This window comes from Oryx dammah, unplaced genomic scaffold (genome assembly GCF_014754425.2).
Source record: "Oryx dammah isolate SB20612 unplaced genomic scaffold, SCBI_Odam_1.1 HiC_scaffold_2, whole genome shotgun sequence".
Classification (NCBI taxonomy): domain Eukaryota; kingdom Metazoa; phylum Chordata; class Mammalia; order Artiodactyla; family Bovidae; genus Oryx; species Oryx dammah.
In genome coordinates, this window is record NW_024070186.1 from 27,189,046 (window position 1) to 27,202,040 (window position 12,995).

At 44.8% G+C, this 12,995-nt stretch overlaps 1 protein-coding gene across 1 annotated transcript; it reads right to left on the reverse strand.

Annotated features, from left to right (window-relative positions):
- Positions 1-2,732: 2,732 nt before the first annotated feature.
- LOC120881394 (proline-rich protein 23B-like) lies at positions 2,733-3,518 on the reverse strand. The gene has a single exon (XM_040265097.1). It carries the CDS (start codon positions 3,516-3,518, stop codon positions 2,733-2,735), a length of 786 nt encoding a protein of 261 aa, XP_040121031.1.
- Between the last annotated feature and the right edge of the window lie 9,477 nt (positions 3,519-12,995).

Sequence of the window (12,995 nt, forward strand, 5' to 3'; positions counted from 1 at the left end):
CCACCAGGCTCCCCCGCCCCTGGGGTTCTCCAGGCAAGAACACTGGAGTGGGTTGCCATTTCCTTCTCCAATGCATGAAAGTAAGAAGTGAAAGTGAAGTTGCTCAGTCGTGTCTGACTCTTAGCGACCCCATGGACTGCAGCCTACCAGGCTCCTCCGTCCATGGGATTTTCCAGGCAAGAGTACTGGAGTTATACAGAAGGCCAAAAAGCACATGAAAAGATGCTCAACATCACTACTTATTAGATAAATGCAAATCAAAACTACAATGGTGTATCACCTCATACCAGTGAAAATGACCATTATTAAAAAGTCTATGTATAATAAATGCTGAAGAGGGTGTGGGGAAAAGAGAATCCTCGTACAGTGTTGAAAGGAATGTAAACTAGTACAGCTATTATGAATAACAGTATGGAGGGTCCTTTTTAAAAATTTTATTTATTTATTTATTGGCAGTGCTGGGTCTTTGTTGCTGCTCAGAATTTTCTCTAGTTGGGGTGAGTGGGCTTCTCATTTGGGTGGCTTCTCTAGTTGTGCAGTACAGGCTGTAGGTGCAGGGTCTTCAGTAGTTGTGGCTCATGGCTCAGTAGTTGTGGTTCCTGGGCTCTAGAGCACACTCTCAGTAATTATGGTACAAGGGCTTAGTTGCTCTGCTGCATGTGGGGTCTTCCCAGACCAGGGATTGAACCCATGTCTCCCGTATTGGCAGGCAGATTCTTTACCTCTGAACCCCAAGGGAAGCCCAGGAGGTTTCTTAAAAAAACTAAAAACAGTTGCCATATGGTCCAGCAATCTCACTCCTGGGCAAATATCCAGAGAAAACTCTGATTTGAAAAGACACATGCACCCCAGTGTTCATGGTAACACTATTTAAAATAGCCAAAACATGGCAACAGTCTAAATGTCCATCCACAGATGAATGGATAAAAGAGATATGGTATATGTATACAATGGAATACTACTCAACCATAAAAAGAATGAAGTAATGCCATTTGCAGCAATATGGATGGACCTTGAGAGTATCATAGGAAGTGAAATAAGTCAGAGAAAGACAAATATCATATCACTTATATGTAGAATCTAAACTATGATACAAATGAATGGATTTACAAAACAGAAACAGAATCAGAGACATAGAAAACAATCTTATGCTTACCAAAGGGGACAGTGGGTGGGGGAGGGATAAATTAGGAACTTGGGACTAGCAGATACAAACTACTACATATATAAAGTAGATAAACAATAAAGTCCTACTGTATAGCATGGGGAACTGTGTTCAATATTCTGTAATAAACCATAGTGGAAAAGTGAAACTATATTCAATATCTTGTAATAAACCATAATGGAAAAGTGAAAGTCACTCAGTCCTGTCCAATTCTTTGCAACCCCATGGAATTCTCCAGGCCAGAATACTGGAGTGGGTAGCCTTCCCCTTCTCCAGGGGATCTTTCCAACCCAGGGATTGAACTCAGGTCTCCTGGTTTCTGGGCAGATTCTTTACCAGCTGATCCACTAGGGAAGCCCAAGAATATTGGAGTGGGCAGCCTATCCCTTCTCCAGCAGATCTTCCTGACCCAGGAATCAAACCGGGGTCTCCTGCATTGCAGGCTGATTTTTTACCAACTGAACTATCAGGAAAGCCCCAAACCATAATGGAAAAGAATATGAAAAATAATATATATATCTGAATCACTTTGCTGTACACCAGAAACACAACAATGTAAATGAACTGTACTTCAATAAAAATAGCAAAATTTTTATCTTTAAAGTACTTTAATGTCACATTAAAAATAGGAATGAATATATAATAAAACATTTTCAGTAATAAGAGACTTAGGAGAGTATGCTACATAAAAACATGTTGAGATTTAAAAAAACCAAGATAGTTTACTATAATATGATATAGTGGAAAGAACAATTTTTAAAGGATATTCTTCAGCAAGAAAACTGAGGCTAGACTTTGAGAGTGGAATGTAAGAATAAAATAGTAGAGAAGAAATGGCAAAGCATGTTGGTGTATATAAACAGTATTAATATACATATAAATACCATTAGATTTTATATCTCTTATAAAAATGTGAAGCAAATGTGGTAATAAATTAACGTTTTAAAAGAAGTTTGATATAAGAAAAAATTCGAGGTAGAATTCTAAACGGAAGCGAACTTCCTCAGGTTAAGAGGAAGCTAAGAACAAACATCATGCTATGTTTGGCAGCCATCATACTATTTTGCAGTTTTCCAAGAGAGCAGCTCCAAACACCAAGAAAGAGAAAAGCTCTGGCAAAATATCTTTATAAATTCATGAGAAAACATATAAGGAAGGAAATTAACAACACGAGAAATCCCCAGCAATTTCCTGTTTAGGGGAGCAATAGGGTAGTAACCGTAGGGTGCGCGAGAGAGAATTTGAGAGAAAATAACTGATGCAAAGGGAAGGGGAATGGAGAGGCCTGACGAAGATGCGTAAAAAAGTCCAGACGTCTGAAAACACATTGTCTGGCATCTCTGGACAGATTTTCCATTTCAAAGATGAGGTCTAGAATCTGCTTTCTCTTCTTGACGTCTTCTCCTGCCACTATAGCCAGTCTGAAGGGAAAAAGAAATTGCTGGTACAAGGCACATGAGATGCTTAATTTCCAGGTTGTAGGACTTTCAATGTGAAGGACACTGGGAAGTCCATTGGGCCGCCAGGATGGTAGCTACAATTGTGTGCTTGTGGACCAGAGCGTAGTTCATTCTGGAAACAGACATCTCCGAGCCTTGGGCGCAGGACCGTGAGGGCGCGGGGGGCGCTCGTGAGGGCTCGGACTTGGAAAGGGCGGTAGAGGTTGGAGTGGTGAGTCAGGGAAGGGCTCCAGAAAGTGCACGTCTAGGTGGTTGTCGTGGTGAGGAGAGCATCTCTCTGGACTAGGGTTAGGCGCCCGAGGCCAGAACTCTGGGAAGAGGCCCTGTGCGTCGGAGCGCCACACCCTGGCGTCTGGGCTGCGGAGCCCAGCGATGAGGCCGCCTGCCGGATCCATCCCTGGTGACGGGAAGTCAGAGCCCGAGTCGGCGTCGTCCCCGTTGGTCTCTTCTTCGCAGGCGACCTCTGGCACAGCTACGCAGAATTCCGGTTCCAGAGCCGTGTACTCCCTGGGAGGGCTCAGGACAGCGGCCCGTTCAAGGACCTGTCCCGACGGGCCTTCCACCCTCGAGCCCAAGAGGGCCTCGGGGACCAGTGTGAGGATGAAATCTCCAAGAGCCACCTGCAGCACGGACGTGGGCTCGGGCTCCAGCACCAGATCTGCGTCGTCCAGGGGCAGATGCAGGGCACAGCCAGCGGGCAGAACCAGCAGGCGTGTCAGCGCGCCCGCAGCCGTAGATCCTGTCAGGTTGTCGACGCCGGGCGCCGTCTCGGACTCGGACTCGGGGCGCGCGCGCTCCTCCGTTCGGCGGCGCTTGGCAGGGCCGGGTTCTCCGGCCTGGTTTCCCCATCGGTCAGAGGAGTAGGCACCGGGGCTTCGAGGCCTGCTGCCCATCAGTTCGACTGAAGGACGGCACTTCTGCGGCCTGGCAGAGGGCAACGAGGAGCTCAGTCCTGCACGCTGTGACGCGGTGCGGGCCAGCCGGGGCGCAGGACGGCGCGATGGTGGGCGAGTCCTCAGAGCTCCGGGACTGCCTCCCTGTGGTCTTGCAGTCCAGGCTTCAAGGGTATCGGCGTCAGGCGCTGGGCTGAGCCTCTTGCCTTCTAGTCTTCAGCACCTCACACCGATTAGTCAGGGCACCAGACGGCCAAAGATCTTGCAAGTGACGTCAGTGGAATCCTCGTCGTAAAATGTCACGCTAAGCCCCGCCCCTCGGCGGCCCCGCCCCCACGGAGGCCCCGCCCCACAGAACTCTCGGTATCTGTGCTGCCCAATAGTCAGGGGTGTAGTTGATAGGTCACAGTAGGGAACTACTTTTATAGTCCTCCAGGGGGCAGAATACTTGTGTGCCTCATTTTTAGGCGGAAAGAAAAAGATACACCAATAATAGAACTGTAAATATTAGTTACCTTTAAGTTAATGTTTTCCTTTGATTTCAGGCATGGTAGAGAAAAGAAACCATGGTCGGCTTCCGTGGTAACTCAGATAGTGAAGTATCTGCTTGCAACGCAGGAGATCCTGGTTCGATCCCTGGGCGAGAAGATCCTTTGGAGGAGGGCATGGCTATCCCCTCCAGTATTCTTGCCTAGAAAATCCCATGGACAGCGGAGACTGGAGGGTTACAGTTCATGGAGTCGCAAAGAGTCGGACATGACTGAGTGACTAACACACACAGAAAGACAACCACTCAAATATACCACCTCCTTGGCAGCATAAAACAGACCTATCTAAATGCTCCATGAAAATCTTTTAAAGCTTGGTTTCTGAAGAGTAAATAGAAAATACTCATATCTGTTTAGGTAAAGTTCTGTCTTAATATTAAATAAAATATTTGTGGCAGTTTCTTCCTAAAGGTAAAAGGCTGTTAAAAAATAAAACTCTCTTGGGATAATTAAGTTGTTTTATTGAGTATTATGTATCACTCATTTTACTGAGTTTTGAAAAACAATCGTTTTCTCAAATGTGAGCCCACTACTTTGTTGAGGTATGATTGACATACACAAAGCTATACATTTTAAATATATACAACTTGAGTTTGTATATAAGTATACACTGGTGAAACTATCACCGCAATCTAAGCCATAAACGAACGGGCTTCTCTGGTGGTGCGGTCGGTAAAGAATCTGCTCATAATGAGGGAGACCTGGGTTCGATCCCTGGTTTGGGAAGATCCCCTGGAGGAGGTCATGGCAACCCACTCCAGTATTCTTGCCAGGATAATCCCCACAGACAGAGGAACCTGGCGGGCTGCAATTCATTGGGGTCGCAAAAAGTCCGAGGAGACTGAGAGACTTCGCAGAGCACGACATATATCTATGAAGTGCAAAAGTTTCTTCCTGCCGTCTTTGAAAAAAAGCGATTTTTTTTTTTTTGGTCTCCACAACACCTGAAGTTCAGAGTAGTCAAGTAAGTTTTAAAAGTTAGTATGTACCAAGTTTATGTTAGATGTAGACGTCCAATGCACACTTATCTGGTTTTAAATCATGAACTCTTAACTCATATGTTGATCACATACACCTAGGACTGCAGTACTAATTGATTCTATGTGTGCCTTTTCAAGCTAATAGGTAATGCCTTCCTTCTTTTTTTCCCCAAAATATTTTTCACAGTTTGCATTCCTGTGAGCAGAGTATGTTTCCATTTCACTGCATCCTTGCGAAGATTTCTTATTAATAGACTCTTACCTGTTTTCCAACCTAGTACAGTAAAATGTTATCTCACTGTGTTTTCATTTTGCATTTATGATTGCAAATGAAGGTGGATCATTTTCCCACATGATTATTAGCCAATATTATATCTAATTCTTTGAAGTATTCCTATCTTCTATTTTTTTTTTAACATGTAAAAAGTTAGGATTCAACTCTTCCTCTAGCTTTATGCAGCACTGATTCTTTCTTATTCAAAGACCAATTCAGACAGCACTTTCTTGAAAAGGGCATTTCTGGCCATTTTATTTGAAATGGCATTCTTGACTTACTCTTTATATCATCCTTCTCTCTATGGCCTTCATAGTATTATCATAATCTATAAATAAGCAAAATATTGTTTAAAAAATTGAGGTTCAGTCATACTACATACCAGTCACTTATCAAATGTGAGTGTAATAAGTGTGTGTATCAGAGTCTTCAAATATTTTAACACTTGATTCACTGTAATTCTCACTCATTCCACATCTGTTGTAATTTGTGGTGAGTTTAATATTCTCATGGATCTTGCCCCTTACCAACCCCTCTCCCCCAGCCTTGGCTTCTTAGTTCTCTTCCCCTTCAGTACTTTTGTCCTTATTCCTACTTCATTGACTCAAACTCTTGACATTGTCATTATGAAACCTATTTTGCAGTCATCAGTTAGATCCATTCCATAGGTCCCCAACCTCTGAGATCCAATGCCTGATGATCTGATATGATAATAATACAAATAAAGTGCACAATAAATGTAATGCACTTGAATCATCCCCAAACCATCCACCAACATCGTCTCATGGATAAATTGTCTTTCACAAAACTGGTTTCTTGCAGCACTGTTTACAAAAGCTAGGACATGGAAGCAACCTAGATGTCCATGAGCAGACAAATGGATAAGAAAGTTGTGGTACATATACACAATGGAATATTACCCAGCTATTAAAAAGAATGTATCTGAGTCAGTTCTAATGAGGTGAATGAAACTGGAGCCTATTATACAGAGTGAAGTAAGTCAGAAAGAAAAAAAAACAATACAGTATATTAACGTATATATATGGAATTTAGAAAGATGGTAATGATGACATTATGTGCAAAACAGCACAAGAGACACAGATGTAAAGAACAGACTTTTGGACTCTATGGAAGAAGGTGAGGGTGGGATGACTTGAGAGAATAGCATTGAAACATATATATTAACCATATGTGAAATAGATGACCAGTCCAAGTTCGATGCATGAAACAGGGCACTCAAAGCCAGTGTACTGAGATGACCCAGAGGCACAGGATGAGGAGGGAGGTGGGAAAGGGGTTTGGGATGGGGGTCATATGTATGCCCGTGGCTGAGTCATGTCAATGTATGGCAAAACCCACCACAATATTGTAAAGTAATTAGCCTCCAATTAAAATAAATAAATTAATTAAAAAACTGTTCCCAGTGGTAAAAAGACTGGGGACCACTGAATAAGACTATAACTTAATAGTAAACTGTAATCTGCCTTCACTGGTCAAGCTCAACTTAATTGTTTTTACAGAACTTGCATATCCTCCAAGCGTCATGTAGCCCAAAGAATAAGTTACAAGATCTCCTCAAGACCCCTGTTTATCAGTACATCTGATGTAAGAGTTTTAAGATGTTTCCCCATGTTTTTTTCTGGAAATTGGAGTCAGCTATTGTTCTGTTTGAACTCCAGCTGATTAAGACTGGTTGGGACTACCAATTCTCCTCCTGGCTTGGGAGAGTGTTTGATCAGTGACCTTTTGAAGTCAGAGGGCCAAAAACTCCACCCTCAGAAAATACTAATGCCATCATTTTCTGAACATGCATCCTATGAAACAGCATGTAGCTTAGTTGCACCTGCCCAGAATGACAATATCTCATCTTTTTCTTATATCTAGTCACCTTTTCCCATCCTCTCTACGCCTCAGGTCACCCTAATTCTTTATCCCATTTATGTTACAAACCCCTGGCCTTTGGCAAGGTGGATTTGAGGTTTATTCTCCTGTCTCCTTGCTTGAATGACTTGAAAATAAACCCTTTCTCTGCTGCAAATCTCCCGTGTCTCAGAGTTTGACTTCCTGCTTGTAAGGCAAATGAACATGATTCAATAACAGTTACTCCAAATTGTGACCCCTCTTGGGTGTAGTTTTGGTACAAGCGGAGAAAGTGAACCTTTGGTTCAGTTGATGGAACTCTCTCCATGAGTGCTGACCTGCTCCAGGGATTGATGTAGAAGTTGATCCTGCAGCAGCTGCTGCCAAGATCCTCTGTACCAAGAGCCCTTTCCTTTTGCACCCTGCAAGGAAGATCTCCTTTGAGGTGTTCTCCTTTGAGTCTGATGTTAGCTGTGTGTTTGTCCTCAATGACCTTTTTTCCACAGAGGTATTTGTTTCCCCTCTTCTTCTCCTGTCTGTCTTTGTCTCAAGAGAGGACCACATTCCCTTGGGAGGGATACTGGCAGTGAGGATTCCCTGAGTCCAGGGCAGTGATGATGAGCCCATATATGAAAGTGCTGAGTTTGTGAGAATAGCCCAACTGAGATGGCACAAGCAGGGACAGGAGCCACCAGGTGGAGGGCCCCATTCTGGCCAGGCCAGGAGCTCCGAATGTCTGCCTGTGTTTTGGAAAGTTTTAGGTTTGTCCTTGTATCTTTCGCAACCTGGCACATGCACCGTCAGTCTCCTGAATGGAATCTCTGTTACTCCCTGAGCCAGAGGTGAGAGAGGTGAGACATTCAAGATGGCTTGCAGTATGCTTTGTGTTAAAGCAGGTGCTCCTTCCCATTTTTTGGAACCACCATTAGCCTCCCCTACCCCAGACCCCACCCCTGGCCCCATGGTCCCTACTTTCTCTGGCTTTAAGCTCCACTCCCCCATCTCTCAGTACCCTCTTTCTCAAGAACACAAACATGGTGTCTGCTTCCATCACCTGGAATTACAGAGGTGTTGCTGCCTTTAGTGTCCATGTTCACCCCGTGGAAACTCAGGCTCCCAGCTTGGCCTCAGTGCCCCAGCTCCTGTATACTTTAGTAGCACCTCAGGCTTTCCTCATAGCTCAGTCAGTAAAGAATCTGCCTGCAAAACAGGAGACCTGGGTTCGATTCCTGTGTTGGGAAGATGCCCTGGAGAAGGAAATGGCGACCCACTCTAGTATTCTTGCCTGGAGAATCCCATGGGCAGAGGAGCCTGGCAGGCTACAGTCCATGGGGTCGCAAGGGTCAGACATGACTTAGCGACCGAACTACCACCACCACACCTAAATTACCACCTCAAGGGAACTTGTTTGCCCTTGACCAGGAGCACAGAAGTTCCATCCATGCAAACCAGTTTTGAACAGTGAAAGTGAAAGTCACTCAGTCGTGTCCAACTCTTTGTGACCCCGTGGAATTCTCCAGGCCAGAATCCCGGAGTGGGTAGCCGTTCCCTTCTCCAGGGGAATTTTCCAAACCAGGGATCAAACCCAGTTCTCCCACATTGCAGGCAGATTCTTTAGCAGCTCAGCCACAAGGGAAGCCCTTGTGGCAAAACTACTTGTTTTGACCAAACCCATGAATGCTGGCCATGGAAATTTGAGTTTCCCTGTTTCCTTGTCACCAACCATGTGGGTTCCGACCATGATCACCCATTGCCCTTGTACCTGAATGCCTCCAAATATGAGTGAAAACAAGTGGCATGATCTTCCACTCCTATTCAATGAAATCGTTGATAGGTGCTTACATTGAATTCCCAGGTTCTTCGCTGAAGGAATTCTGAGGCATTTTTCTGGGATGTGGGCTAAGAATCTGAAGCTTTACCACAATTGGTTATAGGATGCCACTGTCGGCCAATCACAGACCACTAGGTTCAATAGCCATGGAGAGAGGCCTCATGGAAATGGAATTCTGTGGAAAGGAATTCGATGCTGCCCTAAGAATAAGAGTATATATGACTCAATGCTGTGAAAAGGGACAAAGCGAGCTAGTGTGGGCTGAAAGGATGGGGTGGAAACAGTGGTTTCATTGTCATCAGCAACCACGCACAAGTATTCCTGATTTCAAAGTCAATATGGGGAGTTTCCCCCATGAACACTGGAGAGAAAGCTGAGCCACACCTTCCCTTGGCCACAAGATTGGGGGCATCGATGTGCCCTTCCAGTGACACTTAGGTCAAAGGTGCTGCAGCCTGCATGACCTGGAGGGGATCCTGGCTGGTCTGACTCAGCTCTATGTGTTCTGTGTTCCTGGGCTGCTGGGTTCATCCTCGTGCATGACATTTCCATCATCAGTCCACTGGACTCTGACAGCTCTGCTCTTGGGTATAGTTTCGGTTCAAGTGGAGAAAGTGAACTTTTTGTTCAGTTGATGGCACTATCTCCATGAGCATTGACCTGCTCCAGGGATAGAAGTAAAAGTTGACGCTGCAGTGGCTAATGATAAGATCCTCTGTGCCAAGAGCCCTTTTCCTTTGCACCTGCTCAGAGGATCTGACCATCATTGACTGTTTCCACCCAGGGAGACTTCAGGTTGCCATCACGGACTCACCCCAGACTGGGGTCGAAATAAAAGAGGCCTGGTTGCTCCTGGGTGTCAGTGTCAATAGTGATCTCCAGGTCCTTGGGACTCAGTGGGGAATGGGTTTTCTGGTAAAGTTTCTGGTAAAGTTTTTCTGCCTCCGAGGTCCACTTTGGGAAACCAGGGCATGTGAACCTGGATGCCTAGTCTTAGAGTGGCAGGATAATTTGAGAACCCAGTAAATGTAAGGTAATTCTCTAAAGGTAGTTCTCTAAAGTGAACTCCCAGCCAGGAAGGTAGCAGTGAAGATGACATGGACCTGCATGATGACTTCTTGTGGTCTGGGATGGATGCTGCAAGAGGCCTCATCTCTGTTCCCTGTGACCCAGACCCACAGGGCTCGTTCCTAGAGTCCTGGCCTTGGCCGACCAACCTTAGTCCAGAGAGAGGCTCTTCTCACCATGATGACCACCTGGACTTGCGCCTGCAGGAGGTCTTCCACGACTCTGCACTCCAACCTCTACCTCCCTTTCGTACTCTGGGCCCCGTGGAGCACCTCCAGTGCCCTCAAGATTCTCCGCCCAAGGCACGGAGAAGCCTGACCCTGAAATGAACTGACCTCTCAAACTACACCCCCTACAGGTTTGGGGACCAGATTTGAGTCTTCTGATTATAGCTGTCTGTACATAGCTCACCAGCAAGCATCGCAAGGGCCAGATGACTTTTGGATGCATGCTACATTGCAGGGTTTTGCATCAGTTGCAAAATCAGCATTTAGCTGACTGGAACGCGGGTAAGGAAGCTCATCTGGGCAAAGAAAAACCTCCTGAAATACAGCCTGCTTTCAGACAGTCAGACAGCTGCTTAGGTTTTTCTCTACGGAGGTCACCCTGAAGTAGCTCTACCCAACTCTCACTCCTAATGTCCCTTCAACCCAAGTCCCAGAACTTTTCTCTGAAAAGCTGTCTTTCCCGGGCACTTTACCTCTGCCCCTTCCCCTCATATTACCGTCAATAGAGTGACATTTAATCTCTTGTTTACAAGATTTTGTCCCTAGTGTCCATGCTAGTTTATGACAACCACAGCCCAGTGTGAGCTTCTCTGGATGACTGCTATACTTCCGTGTGTGTGTGTTGGATGTAGCCAATATCCACTGAAGAGTGTGGACAAAGTATTTGGTGGATACCAAACACAGAATTGTGAAGAATGATCATATGCCCTCCTCTTTGTGAATGCTGAGGTTGGCAAATGGTTGAACTCTATTACTGGGTTTGTGGGTTTTTCATAAAATTTGTGACCCCGTCTCTCTGAAGCCAGTTGTTTCCCATTGTTTCATTCTGATATATATTTAAAATAGAAATCTGTCCTCATGTAAAGTCTGTAATTCTCCAGATTCTGTGTTTTTCATCATTGTAAGACCCCGATGGGGAATTTTCAGTATGACACAGGGAGCACAAATCCAGCGCTCTGTTATAATCTAGAGGGTGGGATCGGGTGAGAGGTGGGAGGCAGGTCCGAGAGAGAGAACATGTGTTTACCTGTGGCTGATTCTTGTTGATGTTTGGCAGGGGAAAAAAAACCAGACTGTTGTAAAGTAATTAGCCTCCAATAAAAAGTAAAAAAGAAGACTTCACGTGTTCTCTCCATTGTGACTGGCACTTAGAAACAGTTGGTTCTTAGGTTGACCGTTACTTAATCCTTCAGTCATGTCTGACTCTTTGCAACTCCATGGACTGTAGCCCACCATGCTCCTCTGTCCATGGGGATTCTCTAAGCAAGAATGCTGGAGTGGGTAGCCTATCCTATCTCCAGGGGATCTACCTGACCCAGGGATTGAACAGGGGTCTCCTGCATTGCAGGCAGATTCTTTATCAGCTGAGCTACTAGAAAAGCCCTAGGTTGAAATAGTATCCTGCAAAACAGCCTCATGTTGGCCATGACTTATGGGTAGATTCTCCTGCCTGACTGATAAAGACAAAAGTATCTCCAAATCATGAGTGTTGTATCTTTGTATTGTTTACTTGCCTCTTATCTTTCCTCCTTCTTTTGACTGGCTATTCCTTGCCAAGGGCAGAACTGTGGGTTAGGTAGGGGCTTCTGGGTCTCATGCCTGGTGTCAGTGGGAATGCTCTAGGATTACCATGAAGCAGGACCTTTCTCTACGTCATTTGTAAGTGTTCTAGTACTGAAATGATAGTTTGTAGTCTTTGTGATCTTGAAACATTCAGAGTCTTATTTTGTGTCTTTGTGCTTGAGGACAGAGATTTAGTCAAATTATTCCAAATGTTGGCATTTCATGGTTTGTGGGGACACACAGCAGCTACTGGGAATTTGAGGGTCTTTAGGAGTCTATGGAGAAACCTAGCAGAAGAGCCAAAGAGAGGAATTTGGGGCTTCAGGAATTGGAAACCTTGAATGCCCATGGTAGGTCTTAGGAATTGAAGATGGATGAGGAAGAGCATTCCAGAAGGGTAGGGTCTAGGGTTTGATGGATGGGTTAATGTATTGATGGTTTGATTGGGTTATTTATTAAAGTGGAGGTGATTCACCTTTTTAGATTAGATTAAGATAGACTATAAGTGATTCATCATCTTTCCCAATCCTGGGGCCTTACAACTTATTACAAAGTCAGGGCAGTCATTCCCTGTTTGGAACAATACCTAGGGCAGATCTTCATTACATACCTATTTGTGTCCCTGCCCCCTTTCCTGTCCTCGTTGCTATGGACTAGTTTGTTTATCTTTCAGTCTGTTTCATTGTTGCACCTGCATTCATCCATATTCTGTTTTACACATTCCATGTTGGTGATATCATACAGTATTTGTCATTCTCAGTCAGCCTTATTTCACTAAGCATGTTAGCGGTGCTAGGTTCATCCAGGTTCCTGCAGATGGCAGAAATTCACTCTTATTCCTGGCAGTGTAATATTCCATTTGGTGTGTATGTGTGTGTTCCTCCTCTTTTGTATCTATTTTCTGTGGATGAGCACTAGGGTTGCTTCCATGTTTGCCTATTGTCTGTACCGGTACTATCAACATCCGGGTTCATGGCTCACTTCTAAGGAGAGTTTTTGTTGTTTTCTGGATGTATACTCACGAATGGAATGTATGGGTGACACAGTGTCTCTCCTGTAGTTCTTGGAGGAACAATCATGCTGCTTTACATAGTGGCTGTCCCAATTCAGCAATATGTGAATCGTG